Source organism: Phaseolus vulgaris, chromosome 6, assembly GCF_000499845.2.
Source record: "Phaseolus vulgaris cultivar G19833 chromosome 6, P. vulgaris v2.0, whole genome shotgun sequence".
Lineage (NCBI taxonomy): Eukaryota > Viridiplantae > Streptophyta > Magnoliopsida > Fabales > Fabaceae > Phaseolus > Phaseolus vulgaris.
The window spans coordinates 19,902,699-19,913,678 of record NC_023754.2 but is presented as its reverse complement, the minus strand read 5'-3'; the positions used below and the strand labels follow the sequence as shown (position 1 = coordinate 19,913,678).

The 10,980-nt window shown below is 29.1% G+C and overlaps 1 protein-coding gene across 2 annotated transcripts; it reads right to left on the bottom strand.

Annotated features, from left to right (window-relative positions):
- Positions 1-2,495: 2,495 nt before the first annotated feature.
- LOC137831647 (NAC domain-containing protein 86) lies at positions 2,496-7,003 on the bottom strand. 2 transcript variants are annotated; one of them, XM_068639408.1, is made up of 7 exons: positions 6,864-7,003; positions 6,390-6,737; positions 5,472-5,749; positions 4,714-5,073; positions 4,086-4,550; positions 3,434-3,518; positions 2,496-3,339 (listed from the first exon to the last, which is right to left on the bottom strand). In XM_068639408.1, exons 2-7 carry the CDS (start codon positions 6,550-6,552, stop codon positions 2,678-2,680), a joined length of 2,013 nt encoding a protein of 670 aa, XP_068495509.1. In that variant the 5' UTR covers positions 6,553-6,737; positions 6,864-7,003; the 3' UTR covers positions 2,496-2,677. The 2 variants fall into 2 exon arrangements, with proteins under 2 accessions (XP_068495509.1, XP_068495508.1); XM_068639407.1 differs by having other exon boundaries at positions 2,496-3,342; positions 6,864-6,995.
- Between the last annotated feature and the right edge of the window lie 3,977 nt (positions 7,004-10,980).

The window sequence follows — 10,980 nt, the reverse complement described above, 5'->3', positions numbered from 1 at the left end:
TGGATGTAATTAAAATTTTATTTTCCTTAATAAAAAAAGTAAAATTACAAAATTATCCTTATATTTAAAAATAATTAAAAAATATATGATTTATTAACTTGTGCATTTTAATTTTTTGTAATTAAAATATTATTTCCAGTTTAATGTAAGAACGAACTACAAGCAAAATATAAATTATGTAAAATTATTAAAACATGAAAAATTATCATAATTTTTTTATTTTTAACTAAAAAATAAATTTTAATATTCGTAATTATAAAAGATGTGTGCAAAAATTTATAATGCAATAAATCTTAATAAGTTAAAGCAAAAATATCCATAAAATAAGTGTGTAGTAAATATTAAACAAAATAGTTACAATACATAATATAAATAAAAAATAATAATATTTTAAATATAATAGTAATTATACAGTCAAATGTCCGAGTTAAAAAGAATACAAATAATCTTATATTATAAATATATAAAAACTTACTAAATAAAAATATATAAGTTAGAATTTGTTAAAAAGAATACAAATAATCTTATATTAAAAATATAAATAATCTTTTATATATATAATATAATATAATATTTTTTAAAAGAAAGAGATAATTATTTTATATATGCTAGGTGAATTCATATAATAAATAAATAGATAAAAAAATTATAAATGTTATAATAAAGTTAGTGTTTAAAAATAATTATTTTATCACTTCAACGAAAATTTGGACCACAAAACGATCCAAAAAAAAACAACACACTACAAGCAAATAATAAACCATCACATCCACAATCAACTGAAAACTCACTTCAGTTCCACACCAGAAACATTTTCCAAAGAACCACACCAATTGATATCAATAAAAAAAATGCATCAAAATCTAAAAATGGTCATTGTACTTTAGAAGAAACTCACCTTTAAGATTTCAGCTCCACCAGTGAAATCTCTACCTCCTCATGACAACAACCTTCGCATGCATCCACTTTTAATATTATGGATTCGAACTCACACCCATTCACAAATGCATCACTTGCACATTAGGTTTTTTCAAAACTTCACCCTTCAAACATTGACAATTTGGGAATTTACTTATCAGGTAGGGCTTCCAAGCTCACACCAACGACATTAGGAATTTAGGACCACGATTGGGGATTTTGAGAAGCACAAACATAGACGAGAGATAGAGATTACAGACATTAAATTTCACTAAGACCTTTTTTACATATGATTTTAGTGATTTTTTTTTTCATGTAACCGTCTGTTAAGCTAACACAAGAGGCCTAGTCAAGATTGTCAGTCACACCTACATTAATCCAAATAAAAAAACCTTGCATCGACTGAGCAAACACATTAATTTGATATATTTTATTTATATTATACTCTTTTAATTTAAAGAATATATTTTCTTCATCGGTATGTAGCATAGATACTGACACGAATACTGATACGACACGGACACAGACATGAATATGAAGATACGTATAATCTCTAAAATATAGGATACGAGGACACAAATCTATATAATATATAATTATGAATTATATAAATTAACAATAAAGATTTATGTGCACAAATATGTTTTAGTATTTTTTGGAGCAGAAAAATGTTTCTCATGGCTAGTTCAAAATGATTTTTTTTCCTTATTTTTATAATCATAATAAAAATTTATACAATAAATTTGAGTTTTTAAAAAATTAATGTATTTATTCTTTTTAAAATTGTATTAGAACTTTGTTAGAATCGTAAAAAATTCAACAAATATTTTTTGAATTGGACACTGATACGTGTTTTACAAGTGTCGTACGAGTGTCAGTGTCCGATACATGTGTTAAACACAGACACTCCAAAGACACATTAACTATTTATTCTTATTTTGACTTTTTTTTTAAAATTTGTGTAGCTATAACGTCGGTATAGTTTGTTTAGCCGAAACTATTTTTTTATATCTATTTATAGAATTATTGTCGACTTATCATATATTAATAATGTCTGTTTTTTTATCACGCTTATTTATTACAGCTAACCAGTGTTATTTTTTAGAGTGTAATATACTGTAACAAACTAGGGATAGCTAGTGATATTGTTGAATTAGTTTTAAGTTTTATTGTTATTTCTTGTTGGCAGATATTATCTATTATTAATAATACTAATTAGCTTTTCAGTATCTGTATTATATAGTCTTAACCAAGTCTATGAAGATAATGTTTAGTGTAATATCTTTCAAAAAATTTAAATTAAGGGTTATAGAGTCATTCAAATTTAGTTAATTCTATTAGTGAGAGTATAATTATTTATTTTAAATGAAGTGTTATTCAATATGAGAGACTTTGTATACATGCACATGTGTTTAGAAGTGTATTTCTATAAAAAAGACATAGAAGTGTAATTAATAATTTTTTTCTCTTCTTAATTATAATACTACTATTGCATTCTCACTTATCTAATCATTATCAACTAATTAATAAAGAATATGATGTATAGCCTGGAAAGAACTTAATGTAAATGTGTAACATTTTCAAATTTAATATAATTCAATTGAATATAACTAATTCTTAGTAAGGATGTCACCAAGTAAAATGAATACAAATATTTGAATGCATAAAAGCTGTGTGGGAGGAGTTCAATATGAGAATTTTGATGTGATTAGAAATGAAGTTAGAAACTAAAAACAAAATAAAAATTAGGGTATGATTTCTAAGAGTCAACTATGATATGGTTAGCCCACATGGTGAACAGAGCCAATGATATAGTGAGGAAAATGCTTATCTTCTTTAGGACCATGCTAAATCCTTTCCCATATCTGATACCAACAAACCAAACCTTTTCTTGTTCATTCCTAGGCACACTCTCTGTTGCTTCTCCCATATTCTTCATGCTGTAAACACAGCCACAACGTTTAAGGTCTGGTTTCCAATCTTCCACTAATCCCTTTAAAAAAACACAATGCATCAACAAAAATGCAAAGATGAATTCAAGAACACTTGCTACTGTGTTTGATGGCTTTATTAGCTTCCCTGTCACACAGGCCTTAAACTTTCTAAAGAAAGAGGGTCCTTTCTTGACTGTTGCTTTCTCTATACATTGATTGGCAGCCATTACTGGATTGAGTTGAACTTTGACGGTTTGTGAAGGAGCTATTTGATGAAAGAATGTATCAGCTACTTGATGAGTTGAGACAAACATCGCATGATTGGTTTTTGTTTCCTCAACAACATCATAGTTTGTAGAATTTGAATAGTCAATGTTTTCCTCATTTAGGAAGTTCTCATTGGGGTCTTCATCATTCATGAATCCCATTGAAAAATCATCAATCTCAGTATCGGTTATTTCTTTGTTGCAACTGTGTTTCTCAAATCCTACTACAAATAAAACATCATTAAAATTTTGTTAATATTGATAATTTTTTCTTGACCAAGGTCATTACAAAAAGAAATTATGGATTGAAAATACCTTTCAGTTCGTTTTCTTCCGTATTAGTTTGGAAGTTTGAGATATCATCAATTGGAACAATATTTTGCTGCTCTTCCATAAAGCTCTGACAAATTAAGTAGAGAGAAGTTGATACAACAAGCATTCTTTTTGGAAACAGACTTACAGTAAGAAATAAGAAAAGAATTTTAAAAAGTTTAAATTTGTTATTACTATGAATTAATTACATTATTTTATGTATGGTTTTTAATATAATTATGATAAAATTTAAAAAATGTACACAGTTGACGTAAGGGAGAAAGATAAAGATAGTGTTTAAAAAATATTGTAAAATAACATTATAAAAATAATATAATTCTTACGCAAAAGTAAACTCCCGTATTTAATTTAATTAATAGCAACAATAATTTAATGCAGATAGATGTGAGTTTTATTACTAACTTAATTTTTTTAAGAAATGTGTAATTATTTATATTCATAATTTGAAATGTAATATAAAAATATTGCTCCCACAACAAAAAAATATTTCCAATTTATAGTATATATGTATGGAATTAATTTGCTAGATACTAATTTAAAATCCATTTTCAATCTGGGTTTTACACCTTGAACCAATGATGGATTTCCATAATTAATATGATTTTAAATTAGAAAAGTTAGCAGTAGGACATACCTTTTCCACATTTTTGCTGGACATTCCCACCCATCTTAAATTCTCCATCATCCTCTCTGTCTTGAATCCATCATCAAGATCTCCAATCTCAATTGATCTTGTGTTTTTGTCTTCCCATGCTTTGTCAACAAATCCCATGTTCATGGTGTTCATATCGTTGACATGATTGTAATTGGTACCAACCATAAAAGTAAAGTCAGTTTCATGAGGAGCATAATTTTCATTGGCATTCATGAATGGTTGTGATGAGTAGTTGGATTGATTTATTAACTCCTGCGAAGCATGAGCAACTGAAAGAATTTCCTGCAAGATATCTGTTTCATTTCTGCTTCCACTCATGGAACTCGATCCTTGTTCCATCTTCAGCTTGGAAATGCCAACTTGAGGGAAGTCCAAGTCCTGCATCTGCAATGGAGGCATGCTAAACCTATGCTGCATCCTTGCACACTCCAGTGCTACATCCACCTACAAAACAAATCATACACACATAACTATAGAGTTTAACACGTATGAGTGTCTGAAAATATTTATGCTATAAACTAATTAGATATTCGCAAATTATGTTGTCTATATAATTAAGACAAACATTAAACTATAAAGATGTATCCTAAGATGAGGTTGGTATTACCTTTGATGGAGGATAGCTCATGGATCCATAATTGGGAAATGAAGAAGTGGATGCTGTTGGAAGATTGAGCAAGTCTTCTGATAAGAAATGTGACCATGCTGTCTCATTATCCCTTCTTCCACCATTGATATTGAAAGCAGTTCCATTTATGTTTGGGGATGTATCCATTGACATAAAATAATTTGAGCTCTCTAAAACTTCACCTCTACCTTCAGAGTATAGCTCGTTAATGCTTGATGATTGATCACTTGCAATTATCTGATTTGCATGGCTGGTGCTCACATTAACATAGTGTTGATCTCCAACTTTTGGAGGAATCACTGCAGTCTTCTTGAACACACGACAAAGAGCATATGCATCCTAAAAAAATAATTAAATGTTAACGTAGAGAATTTAAAATGAAAACGTATCTTTTGTTTATCATACAATCACTGTGGCTCCATAGGTATAATATTTATTTAATTAAATTAAATTTACACAACTAGAACAGGCATGAGATGATCAGTTTATAATAACAATATGTATTATACCAATAATTAAAAATCACTATTAAAAAATATTTTCCACGAGCAAAATCAATCCAATTAATAACTTGATATTTGATATTAAAAGAACCAAAAATTAGAAGATAACTGTGTATATTTTACTCATATGTTCTGCAACAAAAGAAATATACATAAAGTTAGTAAAGAAAAACACTAAAATAAGACAGAAAAGAATCTTGAGAGTAGATGAAAGAAAAGGAAGAGAAGATGAACCTGCAAGCCTGTATTGGTTTCACACTGTGTCTCATCAAGACGGTACTCATGCATAACCCAACCTGTGCGACAACCATGTGGTGCCCTACCTCGATAGTAAACTAGGGTTTTCTTCATTCCTATTGCACAATTCTGAGAATTCACCTTACGGTCTTTCCCTGTGGCTTTCCAGTACCCAGATTTGGTTGCACGATTTGTTCTTGATCCATTTGGGTATTTTCTATCTCGAGGGCTGAAGAAATACCACTCCAAATCTTTTCCCGGTAACAATGACTTCCCTGTGCGAATATATAAAATATTAATCCTTTCAGACTTGCGTTGGTCACCATGAAAAAGCAAATGGTTTTTGAAAAAGTAATGAAAATTATTAGAAACTCCAAGTATATGCATTGATTGCATGGGGGAGTTATGTGTGTATATCATGTGGAGAATGTAATTCTTTTTCTGTGTTTGACTGTTTTTGACTTGGGAATCCCACTATTCCCTCGTTACTTTGTCTTGATGTTCACAATAGGATTATAGGAAGTATCAATCCTATATTTGAATTAAGGACCTATATCCTCCCTACAACGTACCTCTGCATAATCCCTAGATATTTTAGGCGAAAGCACAGGAATATACTTGACCAATACAGCAAGTATGTGTTTCATGCATGATTGGTTAACAACCATAACCAAAATCGTGTCTAAAGAACTGTGACCCCACTTTTTTAACACTCTGTCGCATAGTGATTTACCAATCGATAATGGTTTGAGGTGTTTTTTAAACATGGGGATGCTAAACATGAGTCATGACAAACTATTTATGAAATTTTGTTGGAAGAATGAGCAATCATGTGGATGTGTGTATATACACATATATATAAAAGATTGTTTTGTCATGTGTCTTGTGGGAAGTGTTATTGAATATTATACTAACCTGGCAAGTCCCATGGTTCACACTTATAAAGATCAACTTCAGGGATGATCTCTAGTTCAATCTTACGACCATTTATCTTTCTTCTGAGGTAATAAGAAACAAGTTCTTCATCTGTGGGGTGGAACCTAAACCCAGGAGGCAGTGAAACAGGAGCCATATTCATATATAAACCTGAATCTAAATGAAATAAACTGTGTAGGATCTCCTTATTGGAATAAATTGATAACAAAGAGTATAGAGAAATCTACGAGTAGCAGTCTAGCTATAGTTGCCTTGTAACCCTAATAAAAATGGGGCACGAAGCCTCAATTCCAATTCCAAGTATGATCCCTTACACAGATCAAAACCCTGCCATAAACAAAGAAAAACTAATTAGCAACACTCAAACAAACATATATAACTAATCTCTCTATACATATTGCATGTATATGTACGTAACAAAACATATGTTTATAAGGGACACATATATGAGACCTTAATTGGGAGGAAGAAGATCCAGAGACACAGAGGAAGAAGAAGTTGAGAGAAAGTTTTGGAAGGCAAAGAGGAGGGAGGGAAGGTGGAATGTTGGGGTTGCTTGGGGTTTTGATAAAGAGGATTGAAAAAGAGAAGATTGGAAAAACAAAAAGCAAATAAGGACTTGTTGTCTCTTTCTTTCTTTTTTTTTCTTTCAAGTACTTTTCGTTTGTTTTTTGATCAAACGAATGATTCCTCTTATCTTTGTCTTGAAGCTTGAGTTGATGATTATGACATTTATTTCTGTAACCTTATAAATAAGTCCCTTGTGTTCTCCAATGATCCTATGCTTCGTGATTGTTCTTTCTTAGATTCTGGCCTTCCACGCATGACAATACATATGAAAAATGAATCTAATTCATACCTTTATTCGTTGGATTAAGAATCTATACATTAACGTGAGGAAACTATTGCCAACGAACTTTGGCGGCTGTTCCCAACTGAACTAACGACCCTTTCACACTTCTTTTTGCTTCAATCAATTCTTTTGAGCTTCATAAGGGTCCTTCCTTTTGTTTCCCCTTCTCTTCATCTTTGTTTTACTATATTTTTATGTTACAAATGCCATGTTTGAATAATCAAAACTTTGGTTTTAAGGTTTGGAATTCGAAACACAAAGAAATTGATACTGCATTATTGTTCCTTCTATTTTTGAATATTTTAAAAAGAAATTAATTAATTGTTAGTCTAGTTATTTGAACAACGGACTATACATTCAGGAAAAATGCAAAGAACATTACATGTAATAACTATAGAGGTGATGCATACTTACTGTACTTTCTCATATCAAGGAATTTATGAAATTAATTTGAACTGATTAAATTGTTATTTTTACCACATATGGTTTAAGCCAAATCCAATCAATTCAATTCAATTTTTTGAAACCAAAATATACATTAGAAAAATCACTTTCTATATCAATTATTTTAAATATGTTACATAAAAGATTCTATCAATGTACAAACGCAACCCATATAGAAAATAAAAGAGTTTCTACTAGAAAATTGACATTTCATATAAGATTATTTGATCTTATATGTCTTACACTTTATTTAAATTAGTATAAAATATTACTTGTAATATTATTAAAAAAAAGAAACAACAATAATAATAATAATGTTGGATTTACTTGCAAAATTTTGTACATTATCAAATAAGGTATTAAATATATATCCTTCTAAAAAATTCTCTTAAATTAATTCTAAAACTACAAGTAAGATAGAATGATAACGAATGCACATTGTATGAGTATATATAGTAATTCTTCTAAAATAATGTTATTTATCCACATGAAAGATGAAATAAAAAAAACATTCCAACTAAGAGCTAAAAATGTAGAAAAATATATTAAAAAATATTAAATAAACTTATAGAAAATGACGTTTTTCTCAATTTTTAACTCTCACCAATTCATTGATTGTTCCATGTAAATTTTGTTATATGTTTTTGCTAAATCAAGTGGTTATAAAAATTTGACACTTTTATTTGCAATGGAAGTAATGTGTATAAAATATCAACTCAAAACCATAACTAGAATTACAACATACAAGGCATAATTATAAATTCAGTAAGAGCTACATAAAAATAGTGACTAGTGAATTGAACGACTCAATGAGTTCGATGGAGAGGTTCATGTTATAATTATCTAAATCTTAACACTACATCCTAGTTAATGTCTAAGTATAATATCAAATAATTAAATTTAAAATTGCAATAAAATAAAATAAATAATAAATTAATAACTAATTGAAAACAAAGAGAAGTTAATGATGATAGGATGAAGTGATTTGAAAAGCCACATACCAAATCACAATATTCACTAAACAACATGTTAAATATATATATATATATATATGTATATATATATATATATGTATATATATGTATGTATATATATATGTATATATACATATGTATATGTATGTATAACTTGGGGAAAAGGTTAATCTCTGCATTTGATTGAGATACTTATCTGTAATGTATTCGAAAGTGGGACCCACGTGGGACCAGGCTTTGCCACGTGATAAAAAAAGCATCCACGTGGCATGGTGGGATCACTTGTAACTTATCTCATCTTCTGTTCTGTGCTTTCCCTTTCATGAATCCATCCATTGGTGCTTTTCTCCTTTACAACATTATGCCGCCATTACCTTAATATATCTTTACATCATCAATTCCATTTATTAATATATAAATAATCATATTTCCATCCAATTAAACACTACAATACTATATCTATTTAAGGCATAGAACACCACTCTTTTCTTATGCATTTCTCCATAGTTTTTTATCAGAACTATACCACTATAAGAAAAGGTCCTTCCAGATTAAAAACATTTTCAATTATATAATTTTAATTTTTTTTTAATTTCAAATATATATTTTCAGAAATGAAAAGTTTATTTCAAATAATTTAAAATTTAATCTTAAAAATATTTTAGACTTTTTCGTAGAGGTTATAATTTCAATCTATATCCTTAAAAAATTTAAATTTTCAAATTTACTCTCTGGTTTGGATATTTATGTTTAGTTATGTGATATGTATAATCTAAGAAGATATGAATTGTATAATCTTAAAATGTTAGTGGATTAATTCAGAACGTGAAACATCAATATTTTGTATTCTAGTGTATTCTATTATGTATAATTCAGAAAATAATATTTTTATTTTAGATGGTTTATTTTTATAATTTTTGTATTTTAAAATGTACAATTTAAAATACAAAAGTTATATTCTAAAATAAAATATATATTATACATTACACAATTCAAAATGTATTTTCAAATCTAAAAATATATTTTAAAATATATAATTCAAAATATATTAATACATTTCAAAGTATAGAATCTCAAATTCGTTTTATAAATTTGAAACAGATATACTTTTTATTTTTTTTACCACCCAGTGCACCTTTAAACTATGAATGTGCAGATTAAAGACTGTTTCTTCCTGCACCTCCATATCTTTTTCTGGCACCTCCATACACAACATGAAAATACATTTTTATTTTTCTTGTGTCACCCTCATAGAATAACTTCCAAATTATGTAATCTGGAAACGCATTTAAAAAAAGACTTTCAGATTATGTAATTCAGAAGCTAATTACAAATTTGAAAAATGACTTCCGAATTATGTAATCCGGAATATTACAGATGGGCATTTTTGGAAATACGAAAATAAATGGAGGTGAGAGAAGAAGGTATGGAGGTGCATGAAGAAGCAGCCCAGATTAAAATGGTTTTCCTGGAATAAAGAATCCAAAAGCCCATAATACATGTTTTCGGCCCAAAATCTTAAGGCGTAAAAAGCGTACGTCGGCACACTTAGGGCCCAAATTTCGTTTACAACACTATTGCTTCAAAATTCTGAGTTGTCTAATTTTTTCTTCTATTATGCTTAAGAAAATGACTAATTGTAATTTGTAATCCATTTTATTTTTAAATAAATTAATATTATAATAATATAAAATAAGTTATGAGATGTGGTCATGAAAAGGTTGATTTTATATTTATTTTAAATTAAATTTTTACTTGAATTAAAAGCTGTAAAAAACAAAAACAAAAGTTTGCTAGCAGTGTGAGAAACAGAAGATGTAAGTTGTTAATTCAAGAGCAGTTCAGTTTAGAAGAGATCATTCCCAATCTCTCACTACCTTTTATATTGTGTTCCACATTGTAATAATCACGCCTTCCATCAGTTTAAAATTTAAAATTTAGAGTTTAGTGTTTAATGTTTAATGTACTGGTAGGCACCGGACGAACGCACGTGGCCGACCGGCCTTATACACTAAATAGAAACGAACGCACGTGGTCGACCGGCCGTGTACACAATAAATGTAAGGGCATTTATGTGACAAGCTAAAGTGGTTAAGATACACCTCCGAAGAATAAGGAATATGCGTTTAGAGAAGATATGTTCCCCGGGTATTCCGGAGCACGACTGACAAGACATATCCATAACCACCCTGAGCCCAAGGGATAGAAAGCCCATTAGGCAATCCTATAAATACTGTGCTCAAGCCAGAGAAAGGTACGTTTTCATTCACTTACGAAACTGCGCTTAGAATCTCATACT

Excerpts from the sequence above, each read along its gene's own strand:
- LOC137831647 (XM_068639407.1), bottom strand. The coding sequence starts at position 6,552 with ATGAATATGGCTCCTGTTTCACTGCCTCCTGGGTTTAGGTTCCACCCC. Across the intron at positions 5,750-6,389 it reads TGAACCATGGGACTTGCCAG|GGAAGTCATTGTTACCGGGA; the intron begins GTTAGTATAATA and ends ATATTCGCACAG. Across the intron at positions 4,551-4,713 it reads TGAGCTATCCTCCATCAAAG|GTGGATGTAGCACTGGAGTG; the intron begins GTAATACCAACC and ends TTTGTTTTGTAG.